General features: G+C 44.2%; 1 protein-coding gene and 1 long non-coding RNA gene across 2 annotated transcripts in view; one reads left to right on the top strand and one right to left on the bottom strand.

Annotated features, from left to right (window-relative positions):
• LOC115787927 (uncharacterized) overlaps positions 1-20,555 on the top strand; it is a 34,874-nt gene that overhangs the window by 6,150 nt on the left and 8,169 nt on the right. The window contains 28 exon segments of the mRNA XM_030740728.1: positions 64-141; positions 3,799-3,912; positions 4,163-4,319; positions 4,578-4,770; positions 5,817-7,659; positions 7,798-7,890; positions 8,904-9,470; positions 9,544-9,617; positions 9,717-9,854; positions 10,496-10,656; positions 11,405-11,564; positions 11,905-12,099; positions 12,567-12,723; positions 14,535-14,575; positions 14,659-14,915; positions 15,496-15,676; positions 15,878-16,081; positions 16,290-16,440; positions 16,550-16,620; positions 16,858-16,950; positions 17,906-18,138; positions 18,218-18,398; positions 18,476-18,670; positions 18,878-19,028; positions 19,209-19,324; positions 19,466-19,591; positions 19,961-20,111; positions 20,205-20,377. Coding sequence (XP_030596588.1) covers positions 64-141; positions 3,799-3,912; positions 4,163-4,319; positions 4,578-4,770; positions 5,817-7,659; positions 7,798-7,890; positions 8,904-9,470; positions 9,544-9,617; positions 9,717-9,854; positions 10,496-10,656; positions 11,405-11,564; positions 11,905-12,099; positions 12,567-12,723; positions 14,535-14,575; positions 14,659-14,915; positions 15,496-15,676; positions 15,878-16,081; positions 16,290-16,440; positions 16,550-16,620; positions 16,858-16,950; positions 17,906-18,138; positions 18,218-18,398; positions 18,476-18,670; positions 18,878-19,028; positions 19,209-19,324; positions 19,466-19,591; positions 19,961-20,111; positions 20,205-20,377 — 6,254 coding nt within the window.
• Positions 15,193-20,391, bottom strand: LOC115787934 (uncharacterized). The gene is made up of 3 exons (XR_004020554.1): positions 20,189-20,391; positions 15,477-15,674; positions 15,193-15,264 (listed from the first exon to the last, which is right to left on the bottom strand). It is a non-coding gene; the product is annotated as an uncharacterized LOC115787934 (long non-coding RNA).

The raw sequence follows: 20,555 nt of genomic DNA, 5'->3' as shown, positions 1-20,555 counted from the left end.
CATTAGCACATGTCAGCCTGTCAGGGATGAATGAATAATTGATGTTTGTTTTGATCATGCAAGATGAACTGGAGCCAGATATGGAGCAGGGTAACCCTGAGGTGGACTGTGAAGAGTCCGATTTTCTCCCTCAGCAGAGTGGTATGTATCCATTAACATGTTTAACTGGTATTATGTTTTTGGGTTGTCCAAATTCTTGTGAACATGGTGAATCTAAAAAGTCTTAAGACTTTTATGAGGACTCAAAGGTGAATTTGATTTTGTCTGTCAGGGTCAAAGAGTCCATATGTTAAATGTGAAAATAAACTTTAAACAAATGTAGGTTACGGTAAACAAAGGATAACATTAAGTAAGATAGTAAGATAGTGTTTATTTGTCACATGCACAGTTATACACAGTACAATGCACAGTGAAATGTATTTTGTACCTGCAACCATATATACACACACATATAAATAAGAAGAATAAAAATAAAAAAAAGTAATTCACACTATACACTATACTCTATATACTATACACTATACACACTTTTATAAATTATAATATTTACATTGTGCAATAATGGTCCAGTTAGGGCTCAGAGTTGAGCAGACGGATGGCTTGTGGGTAAAAACTCTTCTTCAACCTTTCAGTCTTAGTCCTCAGGCAGCGGTAACGCTGGCCTGATGGGAGCAGGGAGAAGAGAGAGTGTCCAGGGTGGCTGGGCTGTTTTAGGATCTTCATGGCCCTCAGCCTGCACTGCTTGGTGTAAATGTCCTGCAGGTTGGGGAGGGTGGTTCTGATGGTCCGTTCAGCTGAACGAACCACCCTTTTTAGGGCCATGAAGTCCTGCTTGGTGCAGTTTCCCATCCAGGTGGTGATGCTCCCACGCATGATGCTCTCGATGGTGCAGGTGTAAAAGTTCCTGAGCACCTTGAGTGGGAGCTTGAAGTCTCTCAGCCGCCTGAGGAGGTAGAGACGCTGTCTGGCCTTCTTCACAGTGATGTTTATGTGATGAGTCCAGGACAGGTCCTGTGAGATGGTCACTCCCAGGTATTTGAAAGTGTCCACTCTTTCCACCTCAGCACCACTGATGACAAGTGGATGGTAGTCCCTCTGCTGCTTCCTGCTGAAGTCCACGATCAGTTCCTTTGTTTTGCTGACGTTGAGCAGGAGGTGGTTCTCCTGGCACCAGTTCTCCAGGCGGGAGACCTCTCTCCTGTAGGCTGTCTCCTCATTGTGAGAGATTAGTCCCACAACAGCAGTGTCGTCAGCAAACTTGATGATGACGTTGGACTCTGACGTGGCCTCGCAGTCATGGGTGTACAGTGAGTACAGCAGAGGGCTGAGCACACAGCCTTGGGGGGATCCAGTGTTGAGGGTGAGGGAGGATGAGGTGAGGTGACCCACTCGTACCACCTGTGGTCTGCTGGTCAGGAAGCTGTGAACCCACCTGCACAGGGATGGGCCCAGGCCCAGGTCCAGCAGCTTAGAGACCAGCCTTGAGGGAACTATGGTGTTGAATGCTGAGCTGTAATCTACAAACAGCACTCTCACATAGTTCCCCTTACCAGTGTCTATGTGCGAAAGGGTCTTGTGGAGAAGGAAGGATATGGCGTCATCTGTGGATCTGTCTGGCCGGTATGCAAACTGTAGTGGGTCGAGGGTGGTGGGCAGTGAGGAGGTGATGAATGTCTTGATGAGTCTCTCAAAACACTTCATCACCACAGAGGTGAGCGCTATGGGCCTGAAGTCATTGGGGCTGCTGGGGTGTGGTTTCTTTGGGACAGGGACTATGATGGACTTTTTAAAGCAGGTGGGAATCACACACAGTTTCAGTGAGAGGTTGAATATCAGTGTAAACACAGGTGCCAGCTGGTCAGCGCAGGTCTTAAGGACACGTCCACTAATACCGTCTGGTCCAGCCGCTTTCCTGGTGTTTACACGTCTAAACGCCCTCCTCACGTCGTGCTCCGTCACAGTGAGTGTCTCCGCCCCTCCGGCCGGGAGCGCAGCGGGCTGTTGGCTTCCCGACTCAAAGCGCGCAAAGAAGATGTTGAGTTCATCAGCCAGAGAAGCGTCGGCACTCACCGGGTGTGTGTGTGGTGCTTTGTAGTCCGTGATGGTGCGTAGTCCCTGCCACAGTCCCCTGGAGTCAGACTGTTGTAGTTGCTGTTCCAGTCTGCGGCCGTAGCGATGTTTAGCCTCTTTCACCGCTCTGCGGACGTTGTATGATGCAACCTTGTAGTCCTCCATGTTCCCAGAGGCGAGGACGGAGTTGTAGGCAACGGTGCGGGACCTCAGGGCGTCGCGGACAGATTTATCCACCCACGGCTTCTGGTTGGGAAAAGTCCTGATAGTCCTCCTAAGTGAAGTGTCTTCAACAACTTTCCCAATAAATCCCACAACAGTTTCCGTAAACTCCTCGATGTCTCCGCCCGCGCTGCTGCGAAACATGTCCCAGTCGGTTGAATCCAACGCACCCTGCAGAGCGGCCTCTGTTTGATCAGACCACCGTGTCACTTCTCTCACAGCAGGGGGTTCCTGCCTGAGCCGTTGGTTGTATTATGCATGAGAAGGACAGAGGTGTGGTCAGACTTCCCAAAAGGCGGAAGAGGCTTTGCTTTGTAGCCATCTTTGAATGGAGAATAGCAGTGGTCTAGGGTCCTCTCTCCTCTGGTGGGGCAGTCGATGTGTTGAATAAACTCCGGTATCAGCTTTTTCAAGTTTGCACTGTTAAAGTCCCCGGCTACGATGAGAGCCGCATCACGCTGGTTAGCCTGATAGGTGGAAATAGCCTCATGTAGCTCGGATAGTGCAGTGTGTGTGTCCGCCTGAGGTGGAATATAGACGGCGCTGAAGATGACCGAAGTGAACTCGCGGGGCAGGTAGTGGGGACGGCATTTCAGGGTTAGGAGCTCCAGGTTAGGTGAACATGATTGTTTCAGAAGGACAACATTCCTACTGTCACACCAGTTGTTATTAATCATTAGGCACACACCTCCTCCTCTTGATTTTCCAGACTCACTCGTTCTGTCCGTGCGATGAACACTGAAGAACTCCGACGGCTGTACGGCGTGGTCCGGTATGAGGGGGGTCAGCCATGTCTCCGTGAGACAGATGATGTTGCAGTCCCTTATGTCCCTCTGAAACTGTATCCTGGCCTTAAACTTATATTTATTTTGATATAAGTTCAATGATCTTTTTAATACCACTTAAAATCAAATTTAAGGCCATATTTGCAACAAAAATACACATTAAATGTGAAAATGTTCTCTAACCAAATAATAACATTAATATTTCATAATCTACAGAAAGATAAATTTGAATATAAGAATGTACAGATGTGTTAATTAATGCAAGTGGAAAACAAAAATATTGTTTATTATGATATTGATATGAAGCCTCTTTCTCATGCCTGATTGGCTTAGCCTAATCATGTGATCATATTGTGCTGTGTGATTGGATATACCTACATATTATTGACTGAAATAGAGAAAGTGGGATTCCCCATATCTGTCAGCTGACCTCAGTCCCTGAACAGCTGATAGTGAGAAGCTTCCAGGTAAAGATCCAGTCTGTTTATAGGAGCATCAGTTCCAGGCTGCAGCCTCATTGATTAGCCTGTGATGCTGACTTCTGATTGGCTGAGCATCGTCTAACATGTTGGTCAGGGATGACTCATGAACATAAATAGTACAGACTGTGACTCATCGCTGAGCAATATTAAAGCCATAGCTACTGCTCAGCAGTATTGCTCAAATGTAAACAACACGGTTTGTGTGAGAACAATCTTAGTTTTGTTTTTGGACTTTTCAGCTGATGTGGAACAGCGAGGCGGAAAGCTAACTCCCGAGCAGGATGCACTGCAGCACATAAAGGCTTGCAAGGACAAACCTTTCCTGAAGGAAAAGTTTATCGACTCCAGTAAAGGTTGGTGATGCACCCTCTGTGTCCCTGTTATGGTAGTTTTTGAAAACTGGCTTGTAGAGTCAGCTCCTGTGGACACTTGATAGAAGACATTAATATTAAAGTGTTGAATGATTTAGCAGCATTAACTGTATGAAACTGTAGGTCTCAATATATAAATGGAAGACATCAGAAAACCTGAGTTACCAGAACCCAGAAGATTAAATGTAAAATTTCAACGTCACACATGTGAGTTTTATTTTCATATTTACAGGGAGAGGCATGTTCACCAGTGAGGCCATTGAGCCGTCCACCTTTGTTGTTGAGTATCGGGGAAACATCTCCACTCGCAAAGAAACCCAGGAAAAGACACATAGAGACACCTTAAAGGACTTTCTGTTTGACTTCACCTGGAACGGCACAAACTGGCGGTGAGCTTTCTGCCTCTTTTCTGTTCTTCAGGGTTCTTCATAGAACGCCTCAGTGTGTCCTGATAGACTCTGATATCAAGCCAGGTTCAGTTTTTTTATCTTTATTTTCTGCATGAAGCATGTTTTTCTTTGACATCAGTTAAGTAAGAAGGTTAAGCGGGGATATTTTACCAAGTCACTGAACATGTGTCAGCACCTTTCGCCCCAGTCATTGTGATGACAGCGGTTGAAGGTTCATTGTGAGCATTTGTCCTGCAGCGTTGATGCTTCTGCAGAGGATGGGACCCTTGGCAGGCTGGTGAATGACGATCACACGAGTCCCAACTGCAAGATGAAGAAAATTGTTCATGAGGGGACGCCACATCTGTGCCTGTTTGCACTGAAGAAAATATGTCCGGGCGAGGAGATTACTTACAACTATGGACGGTCCTCCTACACGTGGAGATCAACAGTAGGTTTATTTTGTGAAATGTACCTTTTGTGTCTACCTCTGTTTATATATGAGGAAATATTCTGACATCTAGAACAGAAATTTAATAACCTTGAGTTGAATGAGTGTGTCTTAACAAAGTGTCAGCAATTACTGAAGGTTTTGTATATTTTGTTGTAGGATTTCAACGGGTTACACTGTTGTACTGGATACTTTTAGACATATTTAAATACCAACAGCAGGAGGTTTATAAGATGATGCTGTCAGGAGGTCCTGAAAAAATGTTTCTTTTTGACTTTTTGAAAACGAGGCACCAGAAACATCAGAAATGCAGACTGCAGCATCTTTCACAGCGGATAAAAGAGTCACTGTTAAACTGATTTTTCATGTTAAGCACCAACACCATAGACCTGACTGTCACTTTATGATGTTTCCAAAAAAATGGTTGCAGCCAGTGTTTTAATTTCTAATAAATAATTTTTTTCGTGTAGCTGAAAATATGGCAAAAAAATAAGAGATTAATAAACACTAGATGAATGCATTGCACTTTGTCCATTTATAGATATAAAAATGACAACAGGGTGCAGCTTCTTTATAAAACAGGTTTCCATCAGTGATTTTTAGCAGCACAGTCTCTTCTGCAAACCTGCTTATAATGACCCTGCTCTCTGTGAATGAAAACACACTAAATGCACGGTCATCTTATCAGTTATAAATTGATTTTCTGTCTCAAAATGCATTGTGTACAATGCATTTGTGCAGTGTTGCAGGCGGTGAAGACGGAGTGATTTGGTGTCTCTCGTCAATAACTATGATTCAAGTTTAAAGTTGTGGTGAAGCATTAAAAGCATTTAAAACCCATCCAAACCAAATTTTAGGTCTTATATGTCTGCCAGAGGTGAGGGAGTACTCGCCCTTAGAGCCTGAGACGTGCACATATTTGCATCATTCCATAAAAAAGTGGAGGGGTGAACTAAACTAAAAAGAGAGAACACAGGAGTCTGGACCATCTAATAAGTGTTAAGTAGTCTGTATACTTCATAAATTAGCTTTTTTCTTAATTACAGGTTGAGGACTCAGCTGAGGAATTCAGCTCTGCAGAATGCTTCTCCGATGAAGATTATGTCTGTGCAGGTGAACCGAGTAGCGATGACAGTTTTACCGACAACGATGACAAGAAACATCAGAAATTTAGAGAGAATGCAGATTCTTCCAAACAGTCCGATGATGCGTCCGACTCCGACGAGTCTGACTCCGATCCAAAGTCTAAAAAAACTTCCTTCACTAACAAAAATTACTGCTACATTTGCGGGAGACCTCAAACTAAAATTTCTCGCCACCTTTTCACGCATAGAACGGAAGTCCCCGAAATTGCCGAAGTGTACGCGATGCGCAGAAACAGCAAGGAACGCAAAAAGCAACTGGAGCTGTTGCGAAACAGAGGAAATTTCAAACACAATCAGGGGGTCTTGAAGGATCGCCAAGGAAAACTGAAAGTGGGAAGAAAATCACAGAGTTCCACACTTAAATCATTTGCCACTTGTTTATATTGTAAAGGCCTGTATGATCGTAAATTGGTGTGGCGTCATATGCAGAAGTGTCCGTCAATGGCCTCCGCAAAACTTCCAGAAGGTGTTCAGAGTCAAATCTTAACTTTGGTAGCTGCCACTGGGCTAACCGACCCCGAACAAATCTCATCGGGTGTGAAGACGATGCTAAAAAAAATGAAGAAAGACGATATTTCCTCTGTGGTTTGGGAAGATCCTTACATACTGCAGCTGGCGCAGTGTTTCTACTACATGAACGAGAAGAAACAAAATCAGGGTTACGTCACTCAGAAGCTGAGGCAGATGGCACGGGTCCTGATGGCATTAAGGGAGAAGTCCATAAATAGCTTTGATGAAGCAGCCAAGCCCCAGAACTTCAGCGCCCTCGTGGAAGCTGTCCGGGAGATTGCGGGCGCCAAAGAGGGGACGACGTCCTTCGACAAACCGTCTCTCATTTGGAAACTGGGAAATTCACTGAAGAAGATCGCTGACATTAAATACGCCCGAGCTGTGAAGGAGGATGCTGATAAAGAGGCGATAGAGGAAGCAGAGGCGTTTATTAAGCTGTGCGCAAAAGAGTGGCCCACCCACGGTCAGTTATCAAAAGTGGTCGGCCAGCCAGCCTTAGAGTTTACACGAGAGGTGCTGCTGCTCCACCAGTGTCTGCGCGGGACGACGGCTTCTGCGGTCGAGAGTCTGACTTTGTATGCAGTTACGCCGGTCTACAACGCGCTCATCAGGCCGACTCTCGCGTTCATGTCCTTCTTTAACAAAAATAATCAGGAAGTATCTATGGTAACACTGCAGTCATTCAAGGAAAGGGATTCGACAGAGCTGCAGGAAGAGCCTGCTGCTTCCCAGTCGCAGTTTGAGCAAATTCTGTCCAAGCACACCGTGAAGATCAGTGTTGTCAGCAAGAGTGGAAAGAAGCTAGCGCTTACTTTGACCCCTCAACTGCTCCATGCACTTACACTGCTCGTGGACAAGAGGGACACATGTGGAGTAGTTAAAGATAATCCTTTCCTATTTGCAAAACCTGGTGGCAAACCTTCAGACTTCTACCAGGCAAACTCATGTGTCGGGATGTTTATACGGCGCAGCGGTGCAAAGAACCAGGAAGGCCTCAGGTCTCAGCATTTTCGGAAGCACATTGTGCGGATTTTCCAGATTCTCAGCCTCACGAATGACGAGCTTGTTCAGCTAGCGCAGCTGCTGGGTCGTGACATTCAGACAGACAGGGAGTATTATCAGACGCCAGAGGCAGCTGGCGACATCGCAAAAATCCTAGAGCTGCTGTCAGCAGTGGAGAACGGATCTCTCGACAGATACGAAGGAAAGACTTTCGAGGAAATCGAGATTCCAGGTACGTGACCACATCAAAACTTCGGCAGGACCCTTCGGAGCATTTAGAAATCAGCATTGCCGGCTTTCATTTATCTCTTTTCTTGTTGTGTTCCCGTCACTTGTTGTTCAGCAGAACTTTGTTGTCTTTTCTTTAAAGACAAATTGCAGCCATTTGCAGCGCCCGTCACCCCCGGAAACAGCGATGCTGAGGAAGACAACGAAGGTCCAGAAAGTTCTTGTCAGCAGAGCGGTGTGTAGCACACAACACCCTCCTACTTAACCTGTGAAGTTTGATTATTTTCAGCTGTCTATACTGCTGATAAATCAGTTGGGCATTAGAGAAAGGACAGCAGTTGCGGGTCAATATTATTGGCTAAAATTAACTAGTTGCTGACCAATCAGCCAATGAAATTAAAGGAAAGTTTAACCCCTTAACTGGCCACGGCCCGCTGGCGGACTGTTTGTAGTTCCTTTTATATGGCAGGCTAGACCCTCCCATTTTGATTGACACCTCATTATGCCAGTCATGTAACTGGCCGCACCAAATCACCTGACAAAGCTATGTGATGCCCTCTGAGTATTATTGGCTCTGGGAAACCCATTTCTTAACACAATTGGCCGAATGAGGTGTCAATCAAAATGGGAGGGTCTAGCCTACCATATAAAATGCACTTCATACGGCCCACGGACAAGACGTGGCCAGTTAATAGGCTATGAAATGGGTTGTTCAGAGCCAATAATAACCAGAGGGCGTTATGTAGTTTTTCAGGTGATTTTGGTGCTGCCAGTTAACAGGTTAAAAAGCAAAGAGAAGACACAGAAACGCCCTCCAGCCATGTTACGAGTGTTGATGTTGCTTAGTTCGTCCTCCAGAGGGCAGCATCCCCGTTTGCACACGTTTTGGGGAAATCTGTGTTTCCTGTGTTCGGGGGGAAAAAAGAAAAATCGGAATATCAGATTTTTTTTTAATCACCAAATATCGATATCGGTCTTTAAAATTATAATTTGATCAGGTTCTGATTTTCTAATACTGGGACAAATTCATGCTCCAAAAAATCTGAACTAAGGTGTCAGCATACAAACACACTGCATGTTTTTGTACTAATAAGGTAACGAGACACACACGAGTGTTTGGGATCGGTGTCGTGACGGGTAAATGTGTGTGTTACTAAAGTGAATCATATTTATGTGGAGCCACTCAGTTTGACCTCATTTATGTTTGTTTAAATAGAATAATTAACTCTGTCTTTATCTTTTTAACAGGTAAGAAAAGCAAAAGCGCTTCTGTAAGAAAACGAGGTCAAAGGAAGAGCAGGAAGAAGGAGAGCGAGGAGGAGCAGCCTGAGGCAAATACTGAGAAAAGTGAAGCTGTGAACACAGAGAAAGAAGACAGGACAGAGAAGAGTGCCCCCACCAAACCTGAGGAGAAGCAGCCTCACAGCAACCTAATCGAGCCGAGCATTTCTTTCAGCGACGACGATGAGGACATGAATGTGAATTTCGACATTGACATAGACACTGATGGTGATGACGACAGACCTGAGGACAGTGTTGCAGATGATGACAGACCTGAGGACAGTGTTGCAGATGGCCGCTCTAATAGCTCAGCAGCAAAGCCCGAGGTAACAGGTGAAGACGTCACAGAAGAAGTCAAGAAGAGCACGGAGGACGGTGATGGGAGGAAGAAAGAAGGCTCTCCAAATGAGCACAGTGGTGACGGAGACCTTGAAGAGACCATGGACACAGAGGACCACGTGGACGAGGACTATGATGAAGATGATGGCTGGATGGACGTGGACAGTGATGGTTCTGCTCCCACTTTATGTACAGGTAAATTACTCACAAGGGATCATTTCTGTTAGCTGTGACAGAAACTTTTATTATTTGTACTCGTTACTCACAGAGAAGAAGACCAACCTATCAGTGGCAGCGACTGGGATGAAACGAGTGAAGATAGTAATCCCAAAACTCGATATTGTGAGTCTTCAGTTTCTTCATGTTTGGAAATTACGATATTAAAAGGTCTGAAAAAGCATCTCATGATTCTTTACAAGCTATTTTTTTCTTTACATGTAGCAGAAACTGCGGTATCCCATCCACATTTCTCAGTTATCATCTTTGAGTAACAAGCAGCCGGTGGAAGTTAAGCCCACCTGTGACGACAAGAAGGCTGAAGCTCCTCCCCCACTGACAAACAAGCCGAGCTACGCAAAGGTGGGAAACTCTCCTGACATCCAGCCAATTAGGATTTTTCACTGTAGAGCCATTTTTATGGTAAAATCAGCTGAACTGAGTGCATGAAATCTCTCATCTTGTAAGTACAAGGAGTTTTATTGTAAACAAACAAAGCCTTACAAACTGTATTTCTTTCTTTGCACCTTTGCAAGATGCAGTTTTTTCTTTTTCAAGCTATGATACCATTAAAAGGAATATGAATACGTATGTATCCATGTATCCATGTCCAGTTATGAGAACAGTAATATAGCATTAGTACAGGACAGAAACGTTGTGTCTTGTTTATTTTGCACACTGATTGGCTGCAACATTAAAACAGCCTGCAGAGTGTAGGGTGGGTCTCCCTCGAGCTGTCAGAACAGCTCAGACCCATCAGGGGAGTGGCCACAGGAGCACTAAAGGTGTCCTCAGGTGTGCATCCCGTACGCGCTCCATCAGGTCAGCGAGAGTTCGGAGACGGGGGTCAACATTTCCTCGAGCCGTCGCTGAACAGTTTTTGGGGCTGTAGGTGTCAGAGCCAGAGATAATTAATGTTTTACACAGGAGGGTTTTAATATTAGTGTTTAATATGTTCTTAAAAAAGGTTAATCAAGTCTTTGATTTACCCTCTTTTGTTTCAGGCAGTGCACATGAACTGCTCCCACTGCAGAAAGAGCATGGCGAGGGGACAGACTGCTTACCAGAAGAAGGGCTTTACAGACGTCTTCTGCTCCAAAAACTGTCTGTTTGAGATGTTTCCTCACAACAAACCGGCCACCAAGACCTGCCACTCCTGCCAGAAGTGAGTCTGAACTACAGCACAAGCATTCTTGTATGCAGTAGTCTGCTACAGAAACACATTTATGGTACTGGAACCTTGCTTGGTTCTTCCTCAGTAACGGGCAGCCACTGTTTTACTTTCAATACCAAACAGAGGAGCAGTCGTGGTTAATGAGCTCAAACACTGAAGAACACGTCTGTTGGAGGAGACCGAGACAAGTGCAGACTTTAAATCACTCTTTTATCCACTTGGGGGCAGCATAACCAAACTGTATATGTGCAATATATCAACATTATATAGTTTATAAGTTATAAACTGTATGACATGGAGAACTGTTTAATGAGTAAAGCAGCCACCACATGATTGCTCTCAGTTCAGGCCTGTATTTCATATCATCTTCATGTTTAGCTTCTAAATTTAGTAAAGGATTCATTTTGACCAGCAGGTGACGCTCATTTCCTTCCTGTTTGTGGCAGAGCGGGTAGCACAGAGTCATTTTATGTGAACGACACCACGAGAACGATGAAGGTGGGAAATATGGGTGTGAAGGTCCAGGCAGGCAGTTAAACAGGGAGTTCAGATAAGCTGAGGTGAAGTGCAGATGCAGGTCAGAAGTCAGATATAAACCAGAATGAGTAGCATCCATCCATCCATCCGTCCATCCATCCATCCGTCCGTCCATCCATCCGTCCATCCTTTTCAGGGTCGTGGTACCAAATGTTGTAGGATACATAAGTGTCTGTGTGTTTGTCACCTCCTCTTCACTCAGGGCGATATTGCAGCCTCTGGACCTCATCATGGCTGCTGTGGACACTAAAGGAACCATGAAGGACTTCTGCAGCCCAGCCTGTTTGTGCTCTTTCAAGTATAACTCTGCATCCACCAAAACACCAAAGTCAGTCTGCAACATGTGCGACAACTTCTGCAATGTAAGCAATTTTTTTCCCCATAACTTTACTATATTTGTTAAATATCTTCCCATACCTGCTTCTGCTTTTTGTTATTCATTTGTTTATTTGGTGTTAAGGTTTAATTTTTCTTTCTTATAGTGTTTTTTAATCTGATGATTTGTTGCCTGTTATTGCAAAGGCACATTCATAGTTTCTAATCTAAGAGCTCTGCTGTATTTGTCCACTTTGTTGTGCATTATGTTTTTATTATCCTGTTTTATGGCATTTCACTAATATTAATAACTAAGTAAAAACCTTCAAAGCTAACAGCAGTGTTACTTTTAGCCCATAACCTCACGTCCATTCTCACTGTCTTCAGACCAAATGCGAGCTGACCCTAAACGAGGTCGTCGTCAGGTTTTGCAGCCACACCTGTTTGGATGATTTTTGCAAGAACAACATGAGTGTGTGTGAGAACTGCAGCTGCGCCTGCCGCAGCAGACCGCTCAGTCTGAGGCTGGAGGACGCACCCCGGTCCATCTGCAGTGCAGAGTGTCTGAAGGAGTTCAAAGAGGTACAGAAACACCAGAGAGAGAAAATACAGAGACGAAGGCACAACGTTCAGAATCATCAAGGAAATGATGGTTAATATTAGCAAATCAGGGGTAACATACAGCTGAGTAATATTCAAGTACATGGCCTTCACACTTGTGGTGTTTTATATAAAACTGTATGGACAGCAGCATCTTTGTTGATAGTGTGTTTGTAATGATCAAAGCCTGCCAAATATTTACTAAACATTTAATCCTATAAACATAATAATTAAAATGAGCATAAAAATAATAATAAATCCCATTCAGCCACAAAATCATTGGTGAGGTCCATACTTCATGTTGGTGTGTCAGAAAAAACAAATGAAGCCTAAAAGCCGGATGCTGAATAAGTAAAGTTTTCCTTCCCTGACACTAATGGACTCATCCCAGAACATTCCACTGAGTGATCCATAAAAATCCGACCTTCTCGTGTTCTGTTGTTCTGCAGAAAACCAGGACACTCCAACGCTGCACCATGTGCCTCTCTTCCCGGCCTGTGTCGGACATGATTGACGTGAAGAACGATGAAAACGTGGTGGAACTCTTCTGCAGCCGCCACTGTGTGACCTCTTACAAGCTACGACCCACAGTCCAAACACTCCAAGGTACTGCGCAGAGAGGTTCCGCTTCTTTTTACTCATCGTAGGAGAGACGTGACACTCAAAGGATCCTGAACTGAAGTTCATGGACCGGCAGTGATCGTGGTAACAGGGTAACTTCAAGGGGCAAATAAGCTTTTTAAAACCAAACTATTTAAAGTGTTTTTGCTACATTTGATGGCATTTATTCGTGGTTGTGGCTGCTGTACACTTTGTGCTTTGAAAGTTTTCAGGCTTAAGTAAAATGTTGTGAAATCTTTGGTTGTCGTGAAGTTCATTCCAAGAGCCGTAGTTAGTTTAGGACCGACGCGTCTAAAAGCCAAACAATCATTTTCCAAAGAAATGTCAGATAATCCATCATAACTACTACAAACAGCTCAAAGTGAATTGGCCTTTGAAGCTGCACTCCTCTCTCTTCTTCTTCTTTTGATGCTTCCTGATGTTAGAAGTGGTAACATTGTGGTCACTGTTACACTGTTTCAAACCCACACGAACCAACAGCATCATAGCAGTACAGAGTAACCAGTACAGGCTAAATGCATTTCACACAGTGACTGTATCCAAAGATATGGAAACAATCTCAAGCTGACAAAAGGAGATTTAAAGTTTATTCAGCTGATGGACTCATTTATAGCCAAGACTGCATATAGAGATTCTTCTTTCTGCCGTTAAGGTTTTTAAAATTAATTTAGAGGCAAAATTATCTAAAATACCTTAAAATGATTCTGTGTAGTTCAGAAAGATGACACATACAGATCGTTATAATTTCTACAGATTTAATTATTCCCATGTCAGAGGGATGATTAAAAACAGAATCCTGCAAGTGTGGAGAAAAAAAAAAGGTCAAAGGTAAGTTTTCACAGGTCTCAGGTGCTTCTAAATTAGATGCATTTTCTTAACCGAAAGTCAGGACCTATACAAGCAGAAGTTTTGGCAGTTTGCTGGTCTGGAGCGTTCAGGTGTGTTAACACATTCCAGCAAATTCACCCAGAGGTCAGACCGTGCAGCGCTCAAAGAAAAACTCTGAGCCTCAGACACCACAGGCCTCAGTTAGCATGTTAAAGGTTAAAGTTCACCAAAACCCAAAGAAAGCCTCTTCTCTGGCAGCACGGGTTACATTTGCAAAGTAGCATCTGAACAAACCACGAGACTTCTGGGTCAGCGTCCTCTGGACAGATGAGACCACAGTGGAGATGTTTGTCCATAACGCACGGCAGAAAATTCAGAAAGAGCCAAACACGGCATGATGTGCATAAATAAATGCAATGAAGCAGCACTGTACAGGAGAGTGGACTAGAGGTCCTCCACACTGATGTGAAGGACTGATGAAGTCACACAGAAAACTGTTACTTCTACAAGTTACTGAGCCTCAGCTGTCACAGGACTGCATTTATCAAATCTCATATTTTGTAACAAACCATGATGTTATATGAAAATTTCAAAAGATTGTGATAAGATTATCAAATATTGATTATCTGCTGCAGCTACAAGTCCAAGTTCTGACAGGAAGTGGAGATCTGCGTCTCAGTTGCTTGTTTTAGAGTTTCTTTGACTTTGTTCTTCATCCATGTGCTCCTGCTCCTCCTCCTCCTCCTCCAGTGTGTGAATAAAACACTGTTGTTCATGTGGAGCAGGAAAGCTTGGACAGCACTGTTACTTATTTAATGATGTTTGACTCCTCTGAGATGCAGGTCTTACACCAAATTAAGATGAAATATGATTGTTAAATACTAAATAATGGGCCTTAAAATGTTACTGAGTCATGAACAGTGCCTGTATTTGCAGTAAAACTAATTACGCCTGTTTTCTCCCTTCAGTGAAAACCAGAACAGGCAGCCAGCCAAAGGAGACGAATACTGTGAGTATGCTTTGTGCTGATTTCACCTGCATGGGTTTCATTTATTTCTATTACCTGCACTCTAACTGAGGCTCCTCCCACAGGAGGATGTAAGGGTGCATTTGGCCTTGGCTGCGAATGAAAACGATGAAGCTGCTGTTGCCCTTGAGCCAGACAGCCCGGTGTTTCTCATCATTGCCGACCTGCCCACTTCCTGTTTCAACTGCAAAAAGAAGCTCGTGGAAGGAGAGACGCTTTTCAAGCTGAAGGGCACACAGGAGTGTTTCTGCTCCATGGCGTGCCTCCGTGAAAAGCATCGGGACATCAAATCACCCCTCAAAAAGTGCCACAACTGCTTTCAGTGAGTGCTGTGTTTATTTATTTTATTTTTTATGCTTCATCCAAACAAACGGTGGTGATAAATGCATAAAAACAAACACTGAGCCAAGAAAACAACCCACAACAAAAATGGTTTCCAGCCCAGCATTTTTATTCTTGGACTCTGTTAAAGCAGTAATGCTTAATTCACAGTTCAAAATAATAGGCTGGAGTCCATCCCATCCCCATCCTGCCCCTTTATTCTGCCTGCATGATGCTCCTTGTTCAGAATAGTGCAGGAAACTTCACTGATTGGCTCCTGCTGGCACGTCATTAGGCAGCGACGCATCCTCTGGGTCCCTCGATGATCCTGCTCGTCTGATTGTGGGAAGCTAAAATCGTGGTTGTGATTAAAAGTCTGTTAATTGTGCAGGTATAAGACAATGACCTCATTATTTCAAATATTGGCCATGTCTCATATAAACATCCATCACTGTAACAGTGTCCCTGACAAAATAAAAACTTTGATTTCTTTCATTTCTGGAGCTTCAGAGTTGCTGAAATGTCGTATTTAATGTTTTCCTGGTTGTGAATTTCCTCTCACCCTCATCTTACTTCTGCAGGGTGATCACACGGCCTCAAAACATCATCCTGGCTCCGGTGGATCATTTGGGAACTATGAAGGAGCTGTGCAGCAATGCGTGTCTCTCCTCTGTCACATCCAAGATGAAGAAGGCTGCCAGAAAACTGCCGCCACAGGAGGGCTCGAGTTCACCGTGCAGGATGTGTGGCAGACACAGTTCTGTAAGGAAAAGGAAAATTACTGTTATGGATCAGGGATTGTAACACACTGATCACTACGTTTTTAAGGCGACACTGGAGGCGATTATTTGTGACAATAATAAAACTGCAGCATATCGTCATCCCTTTGATTTAAAATGTGTTGTAGTTATCACATGTATACTATGTGTTTATATAAGTAACGTATTCTCCGTCCATCTGCAGTGCAAGTTCACAGTGACCCTGGATGGCGCGGTCCACAGAGTTTGCAGCGATGCGTGCTTCACGAGCTACTGCAGAGCCACCAACCTGCGTTTGCCTCTGTGTGACGTGTGTGGCGGCGGCTGCTCCAGCAAACACCTCGTGGTGAAGATGGAGGACGGCAGTAAAACCCTCTGCAGTGATGAATGTCTGGTCAAGTTTAAAGAGGTGCAGAAATTAAAAAATATGCTCCTTATCTCCATATTTGAAAGACACTTTGCCAAGGACTGCTTATAATAGACTGAAGGAGCTTTAAGCTGTGAGGTGAAGACCCGACAGCGTTAGGGAGAGAACCCCCAACTTTCAACAATCCTCTGTTAACAAAAGGGTGCAGAGGTAAGGTAATACTTTTTTTTCTCCTTTAATTTTTTTGCAGAAAGTCGATACTCCTCAGCTTTGCCCCATGTGTCAGACGTCTCATCGCCTGTCAGACATGATCGAAGATAAAAACGATGAAAGCAGGCTGGAGTTCTTCTGCAGCAACAGATGTATGATGGTGTACAAGTCCCAGACCTTCACCATGACGGGTATTCAGACCAGTTTATGCTCTTATGTGCACTGCAGTGGTGCCTTTGCTCTGAATATTACAGTTCCTAACAAAAGCAAAACCCCTTTTTCGTACTTGTGTCTTTATAGAAAAGAAAAGCTCTTCCTCTCCAGTTCATGATGTTACAGATGTGAAGCCATCTCTATTAAATCTAGACTGCGTAAGTTTCATATTTAAAACGTCTTCTTTAATACAGGATCTTAAACTCTGATTCAAACAGTCACAGAATGAATGCTTTAAAGATTGATTGATGTGTAACAAGTGTTTCTTCCTGAGGTGGATAACAACCATTCATGTCAGGCTCAGTACTGTGTTAAATCAGATCCCACTTCAGTTAAAGTCGTCACATATAAGTCTTTGTGTAGTTAATCGAAGTCTCTCTTCCCTCCTCATCAAGATCAAAGAAGAGCCCATCGATGAGGGGTACAGCCAGAGTCTCCTGGCCTCAGTTTCTCCTCAGGACATCAAGATTGAGCCGATTGTAGCAAAGGTAGGAGATCATGAACAGATGGCAATAAGCAGCACCATAAGGCTGATGCATGAGACCGTATCCTCTTCGTATAAACGAGTCTTTGGCCATAATTTAAAATAAGACACTGATGAGGCGAGCCAGATTTCCTCAGACAGGTGATTGGACCAGCTGAGGAGTCACTAATACTCAGTATTGATCCTTAGGTGGCAGCAGCAGACCCGGGTCACCATGTTTAAATGTTTCTCAAAGGTGAGATTAGACTCACGCCCAGGTCAGGACAGCTGAGATTTTTTTTTTTTTGACCAAGGGAGCGCTTAACCAATGATTATAATTTCTGTTTTATCTGAGTTTAATAATAATAATTAAAAAATCCATCTCTGAATATCAGTTTGACAGCTTCTATGGTTGGCGAGGTTTGTTGAATCTAAAAATGTGATTTTACTGTAAGATGGAGGTTTGTGTGGAACAAAATGTAATTTCTCTGTATATATGGGGCCAAAATCAGCATATATAAAAACAAAAGGACTCCACAGTTTAATACAGAGTAAGGAGAAACAACCTAAAGCATCGCAGAGCTGTCCCAGATAAACCAGCCCAGTGCTGCGGTGGTCTGTTGTATCAATGCTGCTAAAACCTGACTGAAAGGGATGCTGTTCTCATGGAGTGACTCAGTCTTCTCCAAAGGTTTGGCTAGAAAAGGAAACTCTGGTCTGTAATTGTTGTGGTCAGAAGGACCGAGGCCACAGTTTGGTGAGTGGCTGCAAATATGCTGTCTTTAAGTATTCTGGGATGTAGCCAAAAAACAGAGAAATGTTAAACATTGAAAAGTCTTTCTTGTTCCCCTTTAACTTAACCCATCACAGTGTTGTTGTTTATAGTGAGGAGAAAAACAGAAACAAGAGGCTAAAGCATCTAAATGTCCTGGAGGTCCCCTTCACCATCATGCATCATCTCACTGTTCTGGTTCTGACAGGAGGACTTGAAGATTGGGTCGGTTTTCTCTTTGACTGGAGAATCCAAACCTGCAGAGCCCTCTCTCACCAGCATGGATTTGCCTGCTTCCTGCTCCACCTGCAAAAAGGCCCTGATAGATGGAGAAACTGTTTACCAGAGGAAAAACCACACGGGCATCTTCTGCTCCACTTCCTGCCTTCTGAGGTTTTACCAGAAGAAAGCAGCTGGGAGGACGTGCCATTTCTGTCTGCAGTGAGTCTCAGGCTTTAAACTTATCTGTCCTTCAGCTCCGTTCATCTTCATCCAAACTCATCCCTCCTTGTTCTCTCAGGGTGATTGCACCACCTCAGAACGCCATCCAGGCCGTGGTGGATGATGAGGGGACAAAGAATGATTTCTGTGGCCATACCTGCCTCTCCTCCTTCAACTACAAGAGACACGTCTCCGTCAAAATACCCGTGCTTCCCGTCTCATCGCATTCACAGTGCAGCATGTGCAGCAGATACTGCATCGTAAGAGACGAGGTTTAAATTTAGCTTATTCATTAGCTGGATTTATACGAGCTAAATGAGCTGTTATCTTCCTGTAGAGCAAGCACGAGATCACACAAGACGATGTCATCCACAAGATCTGCAGCGAGCCGTGTTTCCTGCGGTTCTGCAGCATGAACAACATCGCCGTCTGTGCGAACTGTCACTCACACAGCAAAACGCCGCTCACGCTCAAGGTGGAGGAGGGCAGCTGCAAACTCTGCAGTGCAGAGTGTCTGGCTCAGTTGAAGCAGGTTAGAAAGATAAAGTGTTCCTCCTGTCCTGTTACACTGCTGGATACTTTATATTAAACATAATGTTTCAAATGATGAGGTCAGTGCGAGTGATTGTTGGCTGTGTGTGAATCAAGAAAAGAGGATCTCCTCACACCACAGACGTGCACAGACCACAGAGGTGAAACAAGCTGAATTCAGACCTCTTTGATTTTTATGATTGTACAGAAAATAAAACCATCACAGCCATGCAGAATGTGCCACAGCACGATTCCTGCATCCGACATGGTTGAAAACAAGAACAGTGAAAACGAGGTGGAGCTCTTCTGCAGCAGAGGCTGCGTGACGGCGTTCAAGATCCAGGCGGTCAGCACCTCGGGTACTCTGATTACTTTCTTCTTCTGTTTCCCTTTATTTTGTTCTTTTTGGGTCTCAAAAGGTTCAAACTTTGATTGTTTCAAATAATTCTTGTTTTTGAAGCCTGAAGAAAAAAAAACTGTTTTTAACTAGTAAACAGACTTCACCCCCCCCCCCCCCCCCCCTTCCCCCCCCCAAACAGGTGCCTCTCTGAATTGTGACCACTGTGGTACGACTGCAGTACCAACTTGTCACCTCTCCATGTCAGATGCCTCCATCAGAAATTTCTGCACGCTGAAGTGTGCCATGACCTTCAAGGTAACGTCTAATTAGTGCTATTAAAACAAAGCCACCTAAAGGAGCCATACTTTCTTTACAACCTGCTCGAGTCTCCAAGTGTTGTACCAAATGTTTTACAGTATTTATTTATACCTATTTTTTTTCTTTCCTGTTCGACAGGAGAGCCAGAATCAGTCCGGATTCGCTGATAAAACTCAAACCGATCTCCTCAAACCGCCACCGAAGTTGCTTTGCGCCCAGTGTCAACGCAACATATTAACCACACCCAAAGTCATCCAGAGACAGGTGCTCTTTTTATGTGGTTTAAACTGAAGGCTGTTCAATGTTTTCTAAGAAAGCTTTTGAGCTAACAGCTAACAGTTCCTCTTATCAGGAACTGTTAGCTGAGGGGGGAGCTGGGTCAGCTCCACAGTGACCCGAGCCCACTCGCCTCCGCTGGCTCCCTTTTTGTGTTCACTATGTTACCATCTTTTTTGAAATGGCAGCACCTTTGATGGCTGCGTGGCAGACCCTTATCTCCCCTGTTTGTTTGATTTGTTTGTCTTTTCTTGGATCGATGTTCTGGAACATAATTTCGTTGTATGACATAAAATGACAATAAATTCTTCTGATTCCCATTTAAACCTGTGAGCTGACACCTGTGTATATGTGCAGGAAAACATTTATTTTGCCTGCAGCGTGGCCTGTTTTCAAGAATTTAAGAGGGTCAGCGGTGTCACAGCCACGTGTGAATACTGCAGGAATGAAAGAATCATCAAAGACGTCAAGAGAATCAGCAGCAAAGACTGCTGCTTCTGCAGTGACGGTAAGGAGGGCATGTGGAGCTTGTACAGCATGTTTATAGTCCATTTAACATGATTGTGATATTTACAGAAAGCTCACCTTTCTCTCCTCACAGCCTGCAAGACACTCTTCTGTCAAGAGCTGGAAGGGAAGTGGGGTAAACACTGTCGCTCGTGTGCTTACTGCCTCTCGATATCCAAGACTCTGGTGACGGCACCGGGCGACGACGGCGACATCGAGTTCTGCTCTGCAGCCTGCTGCTCGAAGCACAAGATGCTCCTCAGCCATGTAAGCAGAGGCGGAGGCTCACACACTGCTCAGCCTGCAGGTGGAGCACTTCCTGCTACAGAGAATTTGTAGAAAGAAAATGTGTGTGTGCTAAAACCTCCAAGGATTGTTTAGCACACTGCAAATTTTATATACAGCAGCCAGAGTTCCTAAGACACGCACTTTTCTTACATTTAAT

This window comes from Archocentrus centrarchus, chromosome 11, assembly GCF_007364275.1.
Source record: "Archocentrus centrarchus isolate MPI-CPG fArcCen1 chromosome 11, fArcCen1, whole genome shotgun sequence".
Taxonomy (NCBI): Eukaryota; Metazoa; Chordata; class Actinopteri; order Cichliformes; family Cichlidae; genus Archocentrus; species Archocentrus centrarchus.
Note: the sequence above shows the minus strand (reverse complement) of the source record. Positions and strands in the feature narration are given on the sequence as shown.